The sequence below is a fragment of the Mercenaria mercenaria genome, chromosome 15, assembly GCF_021730395.1.
Source record: "Mercenaria mercenaria strain notata chromosome 15, MADL_Memer_1, whole genome shotgun sequence".
In the NCBI taxonomy this organism is placed as follows: Eukaryota; Metazoa; Mollusca; class Bivalvia; order Venerida; family Veneridae; genus Mercenaria; species Mercenaria mercenaria.
In genome coordinates this window covers 51,942,823-51,956,741 of record NC_069375.1, presented here as the reverse complement: position 1 = coordinate 51,956,741, position 13,919 = coordinate 51,942,823, and the positions used below count along the sequence as shown (strand labels likewise).

Sequence of the window (13,919 nt, the reverse complement as noted above, 5' to 3'; positions counted from 1 at the left end):
AGACGTACTTGCACTGGTGTGACGCCAATGCCAGGGTGAGTAGAATAGCTCAGACTACTTTTCCAATAGTCGAGCTAAAAATCATTTCAAAGTATATCTAATCATGGTAAATGATAGGCAGTTTGCAATTCTTTAGATACTGTGAAATTATTAATATTTGTGGGGGATTTGTTTTCAAAAATTTCATGGTTACATCAGATTCTGTCAATGAAATTAATTAAATATAAAATAATAAAACCACTACTTACTATATCCTTAACTCTTAAGATCTAAGAACTCATGCTCAATGAAATAGCTGTCAAAACCACAAAAATATACACCCTTTAGATAAAATGTTGGTGACTGAGCCCAAAAGTTGCCCTCCACACAGCCAGGGATGCATCTCATTAACAAGAGGACCATGATGGTCCTGAATCGCTCACCTATCTCCACATGACCCAGTGTTCAAACGAGTATGACATCGTTATTTCTATTATTTGACATAGTGACCTAGTTTTTGAGCACATGTGACCTAGATGTCATCAAGATAAAAAATTCTGACCAATTTTCATGAAGATCCATTGAAAAATATGGCCTCTAGAGAGGTCACAAGGTTTTTCTATTATTTGACCTAATGACCTAGTTTTTGAAGGCACGTGACCCACTTTTAAACTTGACCTAGATATCATCAAGGTGCACATTCTGACCAATTTCATGAAGATCTCGTGAAAAATATGGCCTCTAGAGAGGTCACAAGGTTTTTCTATTTTTCGACCTACTGACCTAGTTTTTGACCGCACATGACCCAGTTACGAACCTGACCTAGATATCATCAAGCTGAACTTTCTCACCAATCTTCATGAAGATCCATTGAGAAATATGGCCTCTAGAGAGGTCACAAGGTTTTTTCTATTTTTAGGCCTACTGACCTAGTTTTTGACCCCACGTGACCCAGTTTCGAATCTGACTTAGATATCATCAAGATGAACATTCTGACCAATATTCATGAAGATCTCATGAAAAATATTGCCTCTAGAGAGGTCACAAGGTTTTTCTATTTTTAGATCTACTGACCTAGTTTTTAACCCCACGTGACCCAGTTTCGAACTTGACCTAGATATCTTCAAGGTAAACATTCTGACCAATTTTCATGAAGATCCATTGAAAAAAATCGCCTCTAGAGAGGTCACAAGGTTTTCCTATTTTTAGACCTACTGACCTAGTTTTTGACCGCACATGACCCAGTTTCGAACTTGACCTAGATATCATCAAGGTGAACATTCTGACCAATTTTCATGAAAATCCATTGAGAAATATGGCCACTAGAGAGGTCACAAGGTTTTTCTATTTTTAGATCTACTGACCTAGTTTTTAACCCCACATGACCCAGTTTCGAACTTGACCTAGATATCATCAAGGTGAACATTCTGACCAATATTCATGAAGATCTCATGAAAAATATGGCCTCTAGAGAGGTCACAAGGTTTTTCTATTTTTAGATCTACTGACCTAGTTTTTAACCCCACGTGACCCAGTTTCGAACTTGACCTAGATATCATCAAGATGAACATTCTGACCAATTTTCATGAAGATGCATTGAGAAATATGGCCTCTAGAGAGGTCACAAGGTTTTTCTATTTTTAGACCTAATGACCTAGTTTTTGACCCTACGTGATCCAGTTTCGAACTTGACCTAGATATCATCAAGGTAAACATTCTGACCAATATTCATGAAGATCTCATGAAAAATATGGCCTCTAGAGAGGTCACAAGGTTTTTCTATTTTTAGACCTACTGACCTAGTTTTTGACCAAACGTGACCCAGTTTCGAACTTGACCTAGATATCATCAAGGTGAACATTCTGACCAATTTTCATGAAGATCTTGTGAAATATATGGCCTCTAGAGAGGTCACAAGGTTTTTCTATTTTTAGACCTACTGACCTAGTTTTTGATGGCACGTGACCCAATTTCGAACTTGACCTAGATATCATCAAGATGAACATTCTGACCAACTTTCATAAAGATCCCATGAAAAATGTGACCTCTAGAGTGGTCACAAGCAAAAGTTTACGAACGCACGCACGGACGGACGCACGGACGGACGACGGACGACGGACACCACGCGATCACAAAAGCTCACCTTGTCACTTTGTGACAGGTGAGCTAAAAATGGCTTCTGCTAAAGCATGATAGAACCAGTCTAATAACATTGAACTTTCCTTTAGAGCCAAGTCAAGATAAATCTGTATAACCTGAACTACTGTTGTCTAACTATAATACTGTTATACCATACCGTTTCATCCCTAGAAAGTTAATTTGATCAACAGATGTAATGAAAGTAACAATTTAATCAGTCTTCATTAGGATACTAAACTGGATGTTCAATATAGCAACATATTTCTAATATTTCTAATATACCTGTTCTTGACTAGCAGCATTGACAGATGTTTTCTGTTTTCTCAATTTCTCCTTCAGTGACTGTATCTCAGCCTGTGATTGCAAAAAGTAAAAGGGAGACAATTAGAAATACAGTTGTGAATATGATGCAAAGACAAATATCTCACATTATTAAATTCTTGTTTTTTTCCCCCTTAATTATTAAACAAGGGTTCTAATGACTTTATGAGATACATTTGAAAAAACCTCCTTCATATACAGGTGAAACTCGAAATCTCAATCTTGCTTATCTCAAAATTCTCAAAGACATTTTAAAGTCCCATCCCAAAAACATATGCAAAAAATATCATTTTAAGTCGAATTTCGGTTATCTCGAAGTGAAACGCTCAATCCCTTTAGAGTTTGAGATACTGAGTTTCAACTGTATACACAGCTAATAACTAGAACACAGCAGAAGTAGACACTCAAACAATTCTGTAAATCTATAATAAAGGGAAAACTGATTACTTTTTATAGTGAGATTTAGAAAATTCGAAGGAGTCAGACATAAAACAAAGAGGTATAGAGATGCCAGACTAGTATTAAACTTTAAACAGATACCATCATACCTCAAAATTTGCTTTCACATCCTCCATTTCATCTTCTAACTGTCTCCTCTCTTCAGCTGCCTTCCGCTTTCTATCAGACACATTCTGAAATTATAAAATATTTCTTACTAAAATTAGGCATGGTAGTGCTCCAAAATGCAATTTTACATGGAACTGCCAGATGCCATTATATGGGATTACCCGATACTTTTTCAATACTTTTACATGGGAGTAGTAGATACTCTTTATGAGATTACTGACTACTTTTACATCAGATTACCAGATACAAGAGACTACTAGACATTTTTTTAACACAGGATTACTAGATACTTTTGTAAGGATTGCTTGATTTTATATGGGATTACCAGGTACTTCTACATATAGTCACCAGATACAATTCATAAACAAGAGTCCCAAATGGGCATAAGTCACTAATCCGAAGAGGACCTTTACCATCTGACCCTAAAAGGGGCCAAACACCCCAAACTGAACAAATTTATGAGAGGACCTTATACTGATGCCACAGACCAGGTTTGATGAAGATCCACTGAGTGGTTCATGATAAGTAGTCATTAAAATGTATTTTATTTTAGCCCTAGCAACCCCTAAAAGGGGCCAACTGCCCCATTTTGAACAAATTTGAGAGAGGACCTTTTAATGATCCTACAAACCAAGTCTGATGAAAATCCATCTAGCCATTCATTAGAAGTTGTTTTAAGGTATTTCTAGTTTTAGCTCTAGCAGCCCCTAAAAGGGACCAGGTGTCCCCAACTTTGGTAAAGGGTCTTATAATAATGCTACAACCAAGTTTGATGAAGATCCATCATGCAGTTCATGAGAAAAAGTCTTCTGAAGGCATTTAGGGGCCACTAGAACTAAACTAGATGTGTGTCCATAGGACACAGGTGCCCCCACTCCTGCCACTGTAACATGGTTTAATGACTCAGGTTAAACAATTTTTAAGATGTTTGCAACACAAACTTTTAAGAACCTTATGTGTATTTTTCACTTAGTTGGCCATAACTCTGGCCTAGCTGAGTAAAATCCTAAAGAGAACACTTCATAGGCTATAAAACTATCCTCTAATGTTTTATGATTCTAAGTCAAGTACATTTTAACATATATGTTTCACAAACTTTTTTTTTGGAGTAAGTCTGGACAAGAAGTCTGGTCTTGTGTAGTGAAATAATGACTGTTGGTAAAATATTTTCGGAGCTACGCGCGACAAAACATTAAAATGACAATTTTTTCCTAGGTCAGGGGCCATAACTCCTACAATACTGAATGAATCCAGACGCGAAACCCAAGGTGCACAACTGCACATGCTGACCAACATTCCTGTAAACTTTGGTGACTCTAGGTCAAATACTTTTGGAGCTAGGCACGACACAACACTAAAATGACCAATTTTTAACTAAGTTAGGGGCCATAACTCCTACACGACTGAATGAATCCGGACGCAAAACCCCAGGTGCACAACTACACATGCTGACCAACATTCCTGTAAAGTTTTGTGACTCTACTCTATGTCAAATACTTTTGGAGCTAGGCGCAACACAACATTCTCAGAAGGACGGAAGGACGGAAAAGAGCAAATCTATATGCCCCTACCACCCATTCTTGATGGCTCTTCTTCAAACTTGGTCTGTAGCATCAAGGTCCTCTCCCGAATTTGTACAAATGGGGGCAGTTGGTCCCCCTTTTATGGGCCACTAAAATGAAATTGAACAAAGTTGGGAGAGGACCTTATAATAATGCCACAAACCAACTTTGATGAAGACCCTTCTAGCTGTTCATGAGAAAAATTTGTTTTTCTAATTTTGGTATATCTAATTTTGGCTCAAGCAGCTCCTAAAAGGGGCCAAGTGCCCCCATTTGAAAACAAGAGCTGTCGGAGGACAGCAACGCTCGACTATTCAACAGCCTTGTCGATTGAATGAATACGAAAGTTGAAAAAGGGGCATAATTTAAAAAAAGCAAAATAGGGTTATGGAACCTGCATAGTGCTTATCAGCTCATGACAGTGGACAAGTGTGTGAAGTTTCAATCCATTCCCATTAGTGGGTACTGAGATACCAGCTTACATATAAGAATTTAACCCAAAACTCCTAAGTTGAAAAAGGGGCATAATTTTGTAAAATGCGAAGTTGAGTTATTGACCCTTTGCACTGCATGTCATATCATGACAGTGAACAAGTGTGTGAGTTTCAATCCTTTCCCATTAGTGGATACTGAGATACCAGCTTACATACAAAAACTTAACCAAAAATTTCTATGTTGAAAAAGGGGCATAATTTTGTAAAAAAGCAAAATAAAGTTATGGGACCTGCTTTGTGCATGTCAGATTATGACAGTGAACAAGTGTGTGAAGTTTCAATCCATTCCAATTAGTGAGTACTGAGATACCAGCTTACATACAAAACCTTAACCAAAAAATTCTAAGTCGAATAAGGGGCATAATTTTGTAAAAAAAGCAAAAAAGAGTTATGGAACCTATGCAATGTAAGTCAGTTTATCACAGTAAATAAGTGTGTGAAGTTTCAATCCATTCCCACAAGTGGTTACTGAGATACCAGCTTACATACAAAACCTTAACCAAAAATTTCTAAGTCAAAGAAGGGGCATAATTTTGTAAAAAAGCAAAATAGAGTTATGTAACCTGTGCAATGTAAGTCAGTTTATCACAGTGAATAAGTGTGTGAAGTTTCAATCCATTCCCACAAGTGGTTGCTGAGATACCAGCTTACATACAAAACCTTAACCAAATCGGGACGCGGACGCGGACGCGGACGCATGGGCGAGTCCAATAGCTCTACTATTCTATGAATAGTGGAGCTAAAAATCATAACGCTGTGTCATCTTCCCATTTCGTCGGAATTCTAAAAGAAAGTTAGAATTGTGTATCCCGGAAGTAAACATATAACGCGGTGTGAGAAACACGCGGTCGTGATAATTACAATGCAATTGCAATACAACAGCGTAGCTGAAGGGGTTTTTTAACTTGTGGAAATAAAAGAAGAGGAAAACGCGGACAGTCTTAAAAAAAATTAAATTTTGAATTCATGTAGAAAATGGATAAAATAAGATAGACAAGGCAGTCTGAAAGACAGCTAAATCCCCCGCCACTGCTATGGATAGTGAAAGGGTAAACCTTTGATTTTAGCTGTGACCTTGACCTTGAACTGACATGGCTGACTCATGAATTCTGCACAACGTCTTGATGAGGTGATCATTTGACCAAAGTTTGATGAAAATCCTTCAAGGGGTTTAGGAGATACAGAGTGGACACCAAATGGAAGGCTCAAACCTTCGACCCTTAGTTATGACCTTGACCTTGAGCTGGCATGGTTGACTCATAATTTCTGCACATCATTCTGATGAGGTAATCATTTGACCCAAGTTTTATAAAATTCCTTCAAGGGGTTTAGGAGATATAGAGCGGACACGAAATGGAAGGCTCAAACCTTTGACCTTCAGTTGTGACCTTGAGCCGACATGGCTGACTCATAAATTCTGCACATCCCCTTGATGAGGTGATCGTTTGACCCAAGTTTGATGAAAATCCTTGAAGGGGTTTAGGAGATATAGAGCGGACACAAAATGGAAGGCTCAAACCTTTGACCCTAAGTTGTGACCTTGACCTTGAGCCAGCATGACTGACTCATGGGTTCTGCACATCATCTTGATGAGGTGATCATTTGACCCAAGTTTTATAAAATTCCTTCAAGGGGTTTAAGAGATACAGAGCGGACACAAAATGGAAGGCTCAAACCTTTGACCTTGAGTTGTGACCTTGACCTTGAGCCGGCATGGCTGACTCATGGGTTCTGCACATCGTCCTGATGAGGTGATCATTTGACCCAAGTTTTATAAAATTCCTTCAAGGGGTTTAGGAGATATAGAGCGGACACAAAATGGCAGGCTCAAACCTTTGACCTTGAGTTGTGACCTTGACCTTGAACCGACAAGGCTGACTCATGGGTTCTGCACATCGTCTTGAAGAGGTGATCTTTGACCCAAGTTTCATGAAAATCCTTCAAGGGGTTTAGGAGATATGGACCGGACATGATTTTGTTACGGACGGAAGGACGGACGCAGACCATTCCTATAATCCCTCTGCCATGGCGGGTGATTAAAAATGGTAAAATAAACTAGACCTACGATAATAAAAAGTGAGAATGGGAAGATTACGAAAAACGGCTGCATTTTATTACAAAACTGGGCATGTTGTTTGATTTTTTTATTCACTCAAATTTTCATGTTGTCCGCTTAATTGGGGCTTAAGGTTTAGGAGTATATCACTAAAACACAGAAATTTTTGATAAACGAACAACATCGTTACCAATATTTTACCTGACCAATACATGTTCTGCCGTACTGTCCCGTACTTAAAATATTCTGAAAAAGTTGTCCCCCTTTGAAAATGAATGCCATTTGTAAAAAAATAAAAATAAACAATTGCTGAAAACTGTGTTCCACCTAGTTAAGAAAAATTTCAACACTCGCACACTATTGCTAATGCATCAAAACAAACTTGTGTAACAGTTCTTTGAAAATGGTGAGATTTTGAAAGCGTTTGACTGTCCGGAAGTGGGGCACCTGTAGGCAGTCCTTTTCCAGAATTCAATGTTTATATCAGTATACTGACACTTGTTTTGTAGTTTTTGTAATGATATGTGTATATTACTCTACAAAACAAGTGTCAGTATACTGATATAGACATTGAATTCCGGAAAAGGACTGCCTAAAGGGGCCCCACTTCCGGACAGTCAAACTTGATAGAGGGCCAGGCCAGGATGCTACTTACCAAGTTTGGTGTAATTCTGACCAGTAGTTTCAGAGGAGATATATATATAAAATTGTAGGTGACCTAAAAATAGCAAATTTGAACTCCACAGACAGGGGAAGTAGCTTAACAATGTGCATGCACATAACTAAGTTTTAAAAGTAATGAATTTAGGCAAGGACAAATTCTACACACTTATGGATATAAGTGTTTTTGTACAAAAAATATCAGTTTTACCTTCTCTAAAGCTCTCTTTGCTTCCTGTAGGTCAGACATTTCTTCCTGTAACTGTGATAATGAACTTTCTACAGATTTTCTTGAGTGTTTCTCCTCCTTTAGCTGTCTCTGTAGATCTGTTATCACACTCTCATCCTCTAAAAAATCACACATTTTCTGAGAAATCTTCATGACTCAAAATCGCCATATTCATTATTTTAAGATTTCTTAGAATATTTACATTAACTGGCTTAATGGTAAAAGATCCATTTAGTGCATTTAAAGTGTACTTCAAGTGTGAAGTTTGACATTTCAGGTGTTTCCTGAAATATATTTTTTTTTTACGTACAAATACCCAAGAATAAAATATGAAAGAACAGCCTATCTATACTGGTTTGATATAAACATAAGAAGAGGGCCAAAGTGGTCCAACAATGCTCACCTGAAAACCATGGTCTAGAAAGATAACTGTGCATAAAAATGTTAATATCTGCTTCCAGGATAAAGTAGAGAGTAACGACCAAGTTTCAAGCTCGCTCAAGAAATGATTAAGGTGCACATTATGACCAAGTTTCATAACGACTGAATTTAAAATGTGGCCTCTATAATATTCACAAGGTTTTAATTTGATTTGTCTGGGTGACCTAGTTTTTGACCCCAGAAAACCCATTTTCGAAAGTGATCGAGATATCATCAAGACAAACATTCTAACAAGTTCTCATGATAATTGGACTTAAAATGTGGCATCTATAGTGTACACAAGGTTTTCCTTTGATTTGATTGGGTGACCTAGTTTTTGACCCTAGATGACCCAGTTTTGAACTCGAGGGAGAATTATCAATGGAAACATTATGATATGTTTTCACAACAATTAGACTTAAAATGTGACCTACACATCAAGACCAATATACCTGTTAAGTTTCAAGGTCCCAGGTGAAACCCTCCTCCAGTTATTGGGTGGAAACCATTTCCAATGTCAAGGTCCCTGTGACCTTGACCTTTGACCTAAGGACCCCAAAACCAATATGGGTCATGTACATATCAAGACCAATAAACCTGAGAAGTTTCAAGGTCCTAGGAGAAACCTTTCTCTAGCGGAAACCATTTTCAATGTTCAGGTCCCTCTGACCTTGACCTTTGACCCAGTGATCCTAAAATCAAAAGGGGTCATCTACACATCAAGATCAATATACCTGTGATGTTTCTGTCTAAGTCCAGTTGATGATATAAATGAAATTTGGAATCAGTCGTGTAAGTAGTTATCAAACTATATTCATTTAAATTTAAGAGAAGGTAATTTGACATAAATCAATCCAGAGTATCTACTCTGACCATATGAGACCACCTGAAAGACATAATAAATTTAATTCCATAAATATTATGAGGACTGGTGAAGAAATGAAGAAGCTACAGAGTAAAACAATTTAAAATAAAGCAATATTTGAAATTCAAGGGCCCATAACTCTGGTGATACTTGTCCAATCCAGTCCATAATCAAACTTAATAAAAAAAAAATGACCAAAATCTTAGAGTTATACACATTCTATATAAATATTATTAGAACTGATGAAAAAATGAAGATGGTAAGAGAGTAGACAATGTGAAATAACGCAAGTTTTGTAAATCAAGGGCACATAACTCTGGTCCTACTAGTCCGATTCATTTCATAACCAAACTTATCCAAGATGTTATAATTATAGACATTGTGTGTAAATATGATCTGAGCTGGAGAAGAAATGAAAGGGCTAGAGTGTAAACAAGGCAAAATACAGCAGTTTTTGTAAAATCAAGGGTGCTTAATTCTGGTCCTACCATTCCAATTTCGCTCAAAATTAAAATCATCTGTCATATTAAAGTCATAAACATTCTGTATAAATATGATTAGGGTTGGTGAAAAAATGAAGGTGCTAGAGTGTAAACAAAGTAAAATATAGCAATTTTTCTAATTCAAGAGCCCTTAACTGGTACTGGTTCAATCAAGCCCATAGTCGAACTCATTCGAGATCTTGTGGCCACATACATTGTGAAAAAGTTTGATTAAGTCTGCTTTGGATTTATGGATGCTAGAGTGTAAACAAACTAAATGTGGATGTAAGACGGATATCCACTGATCCTACTAGCTCACCATGACCACTTTGTGGTCAGGTGAGCTAAAAAACAAGACTATTGCCTAGTAACAAAAGTCCCCTACCTGAAGGGGTATTTACCATATTTGCTGCCATAGGAACCACATTTTTATACTGCAGCTTAATAAATGAAGAAACTGCACACTTCTCCAAATAACCCACCAACTATAAGTCAGGTTTCATGAAAAAATCCTTGTACACTGAAAGTTACCAAAGGATCTATCTTTCAAGACTGACTGATGGACAGACAGATGGATGAATAAAGGGACTGTATATTCTATATATTGCTTTTTATGTAATAATGTCCTTCTTATTTTGACAGAATCCACTATTTGTTGACAAAAAAATTGTTGCATGTTCTTCACATTGTTTTCAACATAATAATTACCAAATTTCATGAAAAAAACCACTCTCAAACTTTTTAAGTCATTGCTGAATCCACTTTTTGTCATATTTCGGACTAGTTGTTGCCATAGCAACCACATTTAATACCATAGCAAGAAATAAAAGGATGTGACTATTCACCATATTGCCATCAATCCATGTATCAAGTTTCATGAACAAGAGGGCCATGATAGCCCTATATGACTCACCAGAGTTGATCTGGCCTACTAACCTAATTTTTGACCCCACACGACCCAGTTTCAAACTTGACCTAGACAAGCTTTTCCCTTCATTTGACCAGGTGACCTAGTTTTTGAACCTACATGACCCAGATTCGAACCTGACCTAGAGGTCATCAAGCCAAACATGCTGACCAATTCCCATGAGTTTCAAACTTAAACCGTGGACTCTAGAGTGTTAACAAGACCTTCCTTTGATCTGGCCTACTGACCTAGTTTTTGATCCCACATGAACCAGTCTCAAACTTGACCTAGAGATCATCTATACAAATATTCTGATGAAGTTTCATAAAGATTGGGTTACAATTGTGGTCTCTAGAGTGTTAACAAGCTTTTCCTTTGATTTGATTGGGTGACCTAGTTTTTGATCCCAAATGACCCAGATTCGAACTTGACCTACAGGTCATCAAGACAAACATTCTGATCATTCTCAAGAGTTTCAAACTTAAACTGTGGACTCTAGAGTGTTAACAAGATTTTCCTTTGATCTGGCCCACTGACCTAGTTTTTGATCCCACATGACCAAGTTTCGAATTTTATTTAGAGATCATCAAGACAAACATTCTGACCAAGTTTCATAAAGATTGGGTCACAAATGTGGCTTCTAGAGTGTTAACAAGGCAAATGTCGACGGACGACGCAGGACAATGACTGGTCACAATAACTCACCCTGAGTACTTCTAGTGAGCTGAAAAATATCATGTACTTCAAAAGTTATCACAGGATCCCACTTTGACTGATGAATTGACAGATGAGGGACAAACCGTAAGTCCCCTCTGATAAAACAAAAGTAGGGGACTAATTTAGACTATAGGTATCAATAACCTACTACGAGATATTTGAACTACAATCATCTTATAAGAAACTCTCCAATTTAGCTCAGATGGTTGAGCACAAGACTATGACTTGAGAGGTTTTGACTTAGATCCTGTACAGTGTATGTTCTCAGCGACAAAAGACATTGTGCTTTAAGTCAGTCATCCTCCATCTTTGATTCAGAGCAGCAAAGAACAAGTCAGTATTGGTACAAAATTCAGGAACTCTCGCAGACTCAGTTTGATCGAGTCTGTTCATGAGAGGTAATAAAATGTGCAACACCACTCACGCCCCCTAACACCAGCTTAAGCGGAACTCTATTACACATCTACTGAATGGACTCCATGATCCCAAAGGACCAGAAAATATAACAACACTGAATATAAGTATGGGGAGACTTTTTACAGCCGCCACATGGCACTTAAAGATTGCTATTGTGGTAGTTAATAAAATCTGTGAAGTTTAATGTTAAACTATGTAACTTTTTTCAAGTTTTGCTGATAGATATTCAAATGAATTACAAATTAAAAGAATCCCCTAGAATTCTTTTTCTAAGATGCTGATTCTTGACAGACCTTGCAGAAACTGAATAACACTCCATTTGTCATGTAATACTGTAATACAATAACAACTGAACTGAAAACAAAAGTTGAGTGTAAGTGTGTTTGGGTGAAAAAATCAGGTCCTGAAAAATATACGACATTTGATTTTAATGATGTAAGACCTATCTGTCAACATGTTTTGGGTACTTTATTCAATACATGTTAATGGATATATGTGTTTTGAAAGGCTTTTACTTACAAAACACACAAATATTTTGGCAGAAGCATATATTAAGTTTTTGTTGAGGTGCTAACAGTCATGTTAATAACAAGAGGGCCATGATGGCCCTATATCGCTCACCTGAGATTAGTTGCTTGCTTAAACAAATTTCTTTGCTTAAGCTTCACTAACAAAAACTAGGTGAGTAAGTAACGGTAAAGATGATTCAAGATTACTACTGAAATCGGTTTAGAAATTAAACTGGTGGTCTAAATTTCTTTGCTGTAGCTTTAAAAACAAGAAAGTAGGTCAGCAGTTCAGGGTTAAGAATATTAAAAATGAGTATTGAAATCAGTATCAAAAGTATAAACGTGGTCCAAATTTCTATGCTGTATCTTCAAAAACAAAAAAGTAGGTCAGTAGGTCATGATTAAGATAATTCAAGATGATTTATTTATTTATTTGGGTTTTACTGCGCACCAACACAGTATAGGTTATATGGTGCCAAACAGAACTACAAATTTTGGTTCCACATCTCATTTACATCGAAATAAAAACATGAGGTATGGAATCAAAATTTGTATACCTGCTGGAATCACAGAGTTACTGCAAAACCAAGTGTTAAGACCAGTCACCTCTTACGATCATGCAAGGGTAAGGCAGTGGATCCAATTCTTTTCATACACAGATTGTCCCAGAACCACATGGGGCCAATTCAAGATGAATATTTAAATCTGTATCAAACATTATGCTTGTGGTCCAAATTTCTTTGCCATTGCTTCAAAAACAAATGTCTATGTAAAACTAGGGACCACCAGGGCATGGCCTATATTGACCCCAGGGTCATGATTTGAACAATTTTGGTAGAGAATCACTAGTCTAAGAGCATAACACATACTAAATATCTAAGCTCTTAGGCCTTATGGTTTAAGACAAAGATTTTTTTAAAGGTTTTTCCCTGTACAAGTCTATTTAAACCATCTGCTCCACGGGGTGGGGCCATATTTGATATCAGGAGGAAAATTTGAACAATCTTGGTAGAGGACCACTAGATGATGCTACATACCAAATATAAAAGTCTTAGGCCCTGTGGTTTTGGACAAGAAGATTTTCAAAGTTTTTACCTATATAAGTCTATATAAACCATGTGACCTCCTGGGTGGGGCCAAATTTGACCCTAGGAGGATACTTTGCATATTTTTGGTAGATAACCATTAGATGATACTACATACCAAATACCAAAGCCCTAGGCCCTGTGGTTTTGGACAAGAAGATTTTTAGAGTTTTTCCCTATATAAGTCTATATAAACAATGTGACACTCAGGGCGGGGCCATATCTGACCCTAGGGGGATAATTTAAAGTTGGCAGAGGACTATTAGATGATGCTACAAACCAAATATCAAAGCCCTAGGCCCTGTGGTTTTGGAAAAGAAGATTTTCAAATGCTTATACCCATGTAAAGGGAATATCTTGCTCTGGATTGTCCATATTTAGATTAAAACTACATGTATTTAAACTCAGAGTTCTTGTTAATTAATTGCAATATCACAAAAGGAATGTCAATCAATTTTTATAAACTTGCAAAATCCTTAGGGTAGTATGAATTGCAATTTATCTCATAAA

General features: G+C 37.1%; 1 protein-coding gene across 3 annotated transcripts in view; it reads right to left on the bottom strand.

Annotated features, from left to right (window-relative positions):
- Positions 1–13,919, bottom strand: part of LOC123563978 (FK506-binding protein 15-like) — a 241,413-nt gene that overhangs the window by 63,136 nt on the left and 164,358 nt on the right. For all 3 annotated transcript variants that reach the window (XM_053524018.1, XM_053524017.1, XM_053524016.1), the window contains exons 19-21: positions 7,990–8,126; positions 2,988–3,071; positions 2,401–2,472 (exon numbers count right to left, since the gene is read on the bottom strand). In XM_053524018.1, coding sequence (XP_053379993.1) covers positions 2,401–2,472; positions 2,988–3,071; positions 7,990–8,126 — 293 coding nt within the window. The remainder of the gene's footprint in view (positions 1–2,400; positions 2,473–2,987; positions 3,072–7,989; positions 8,127–13,919) is intronic.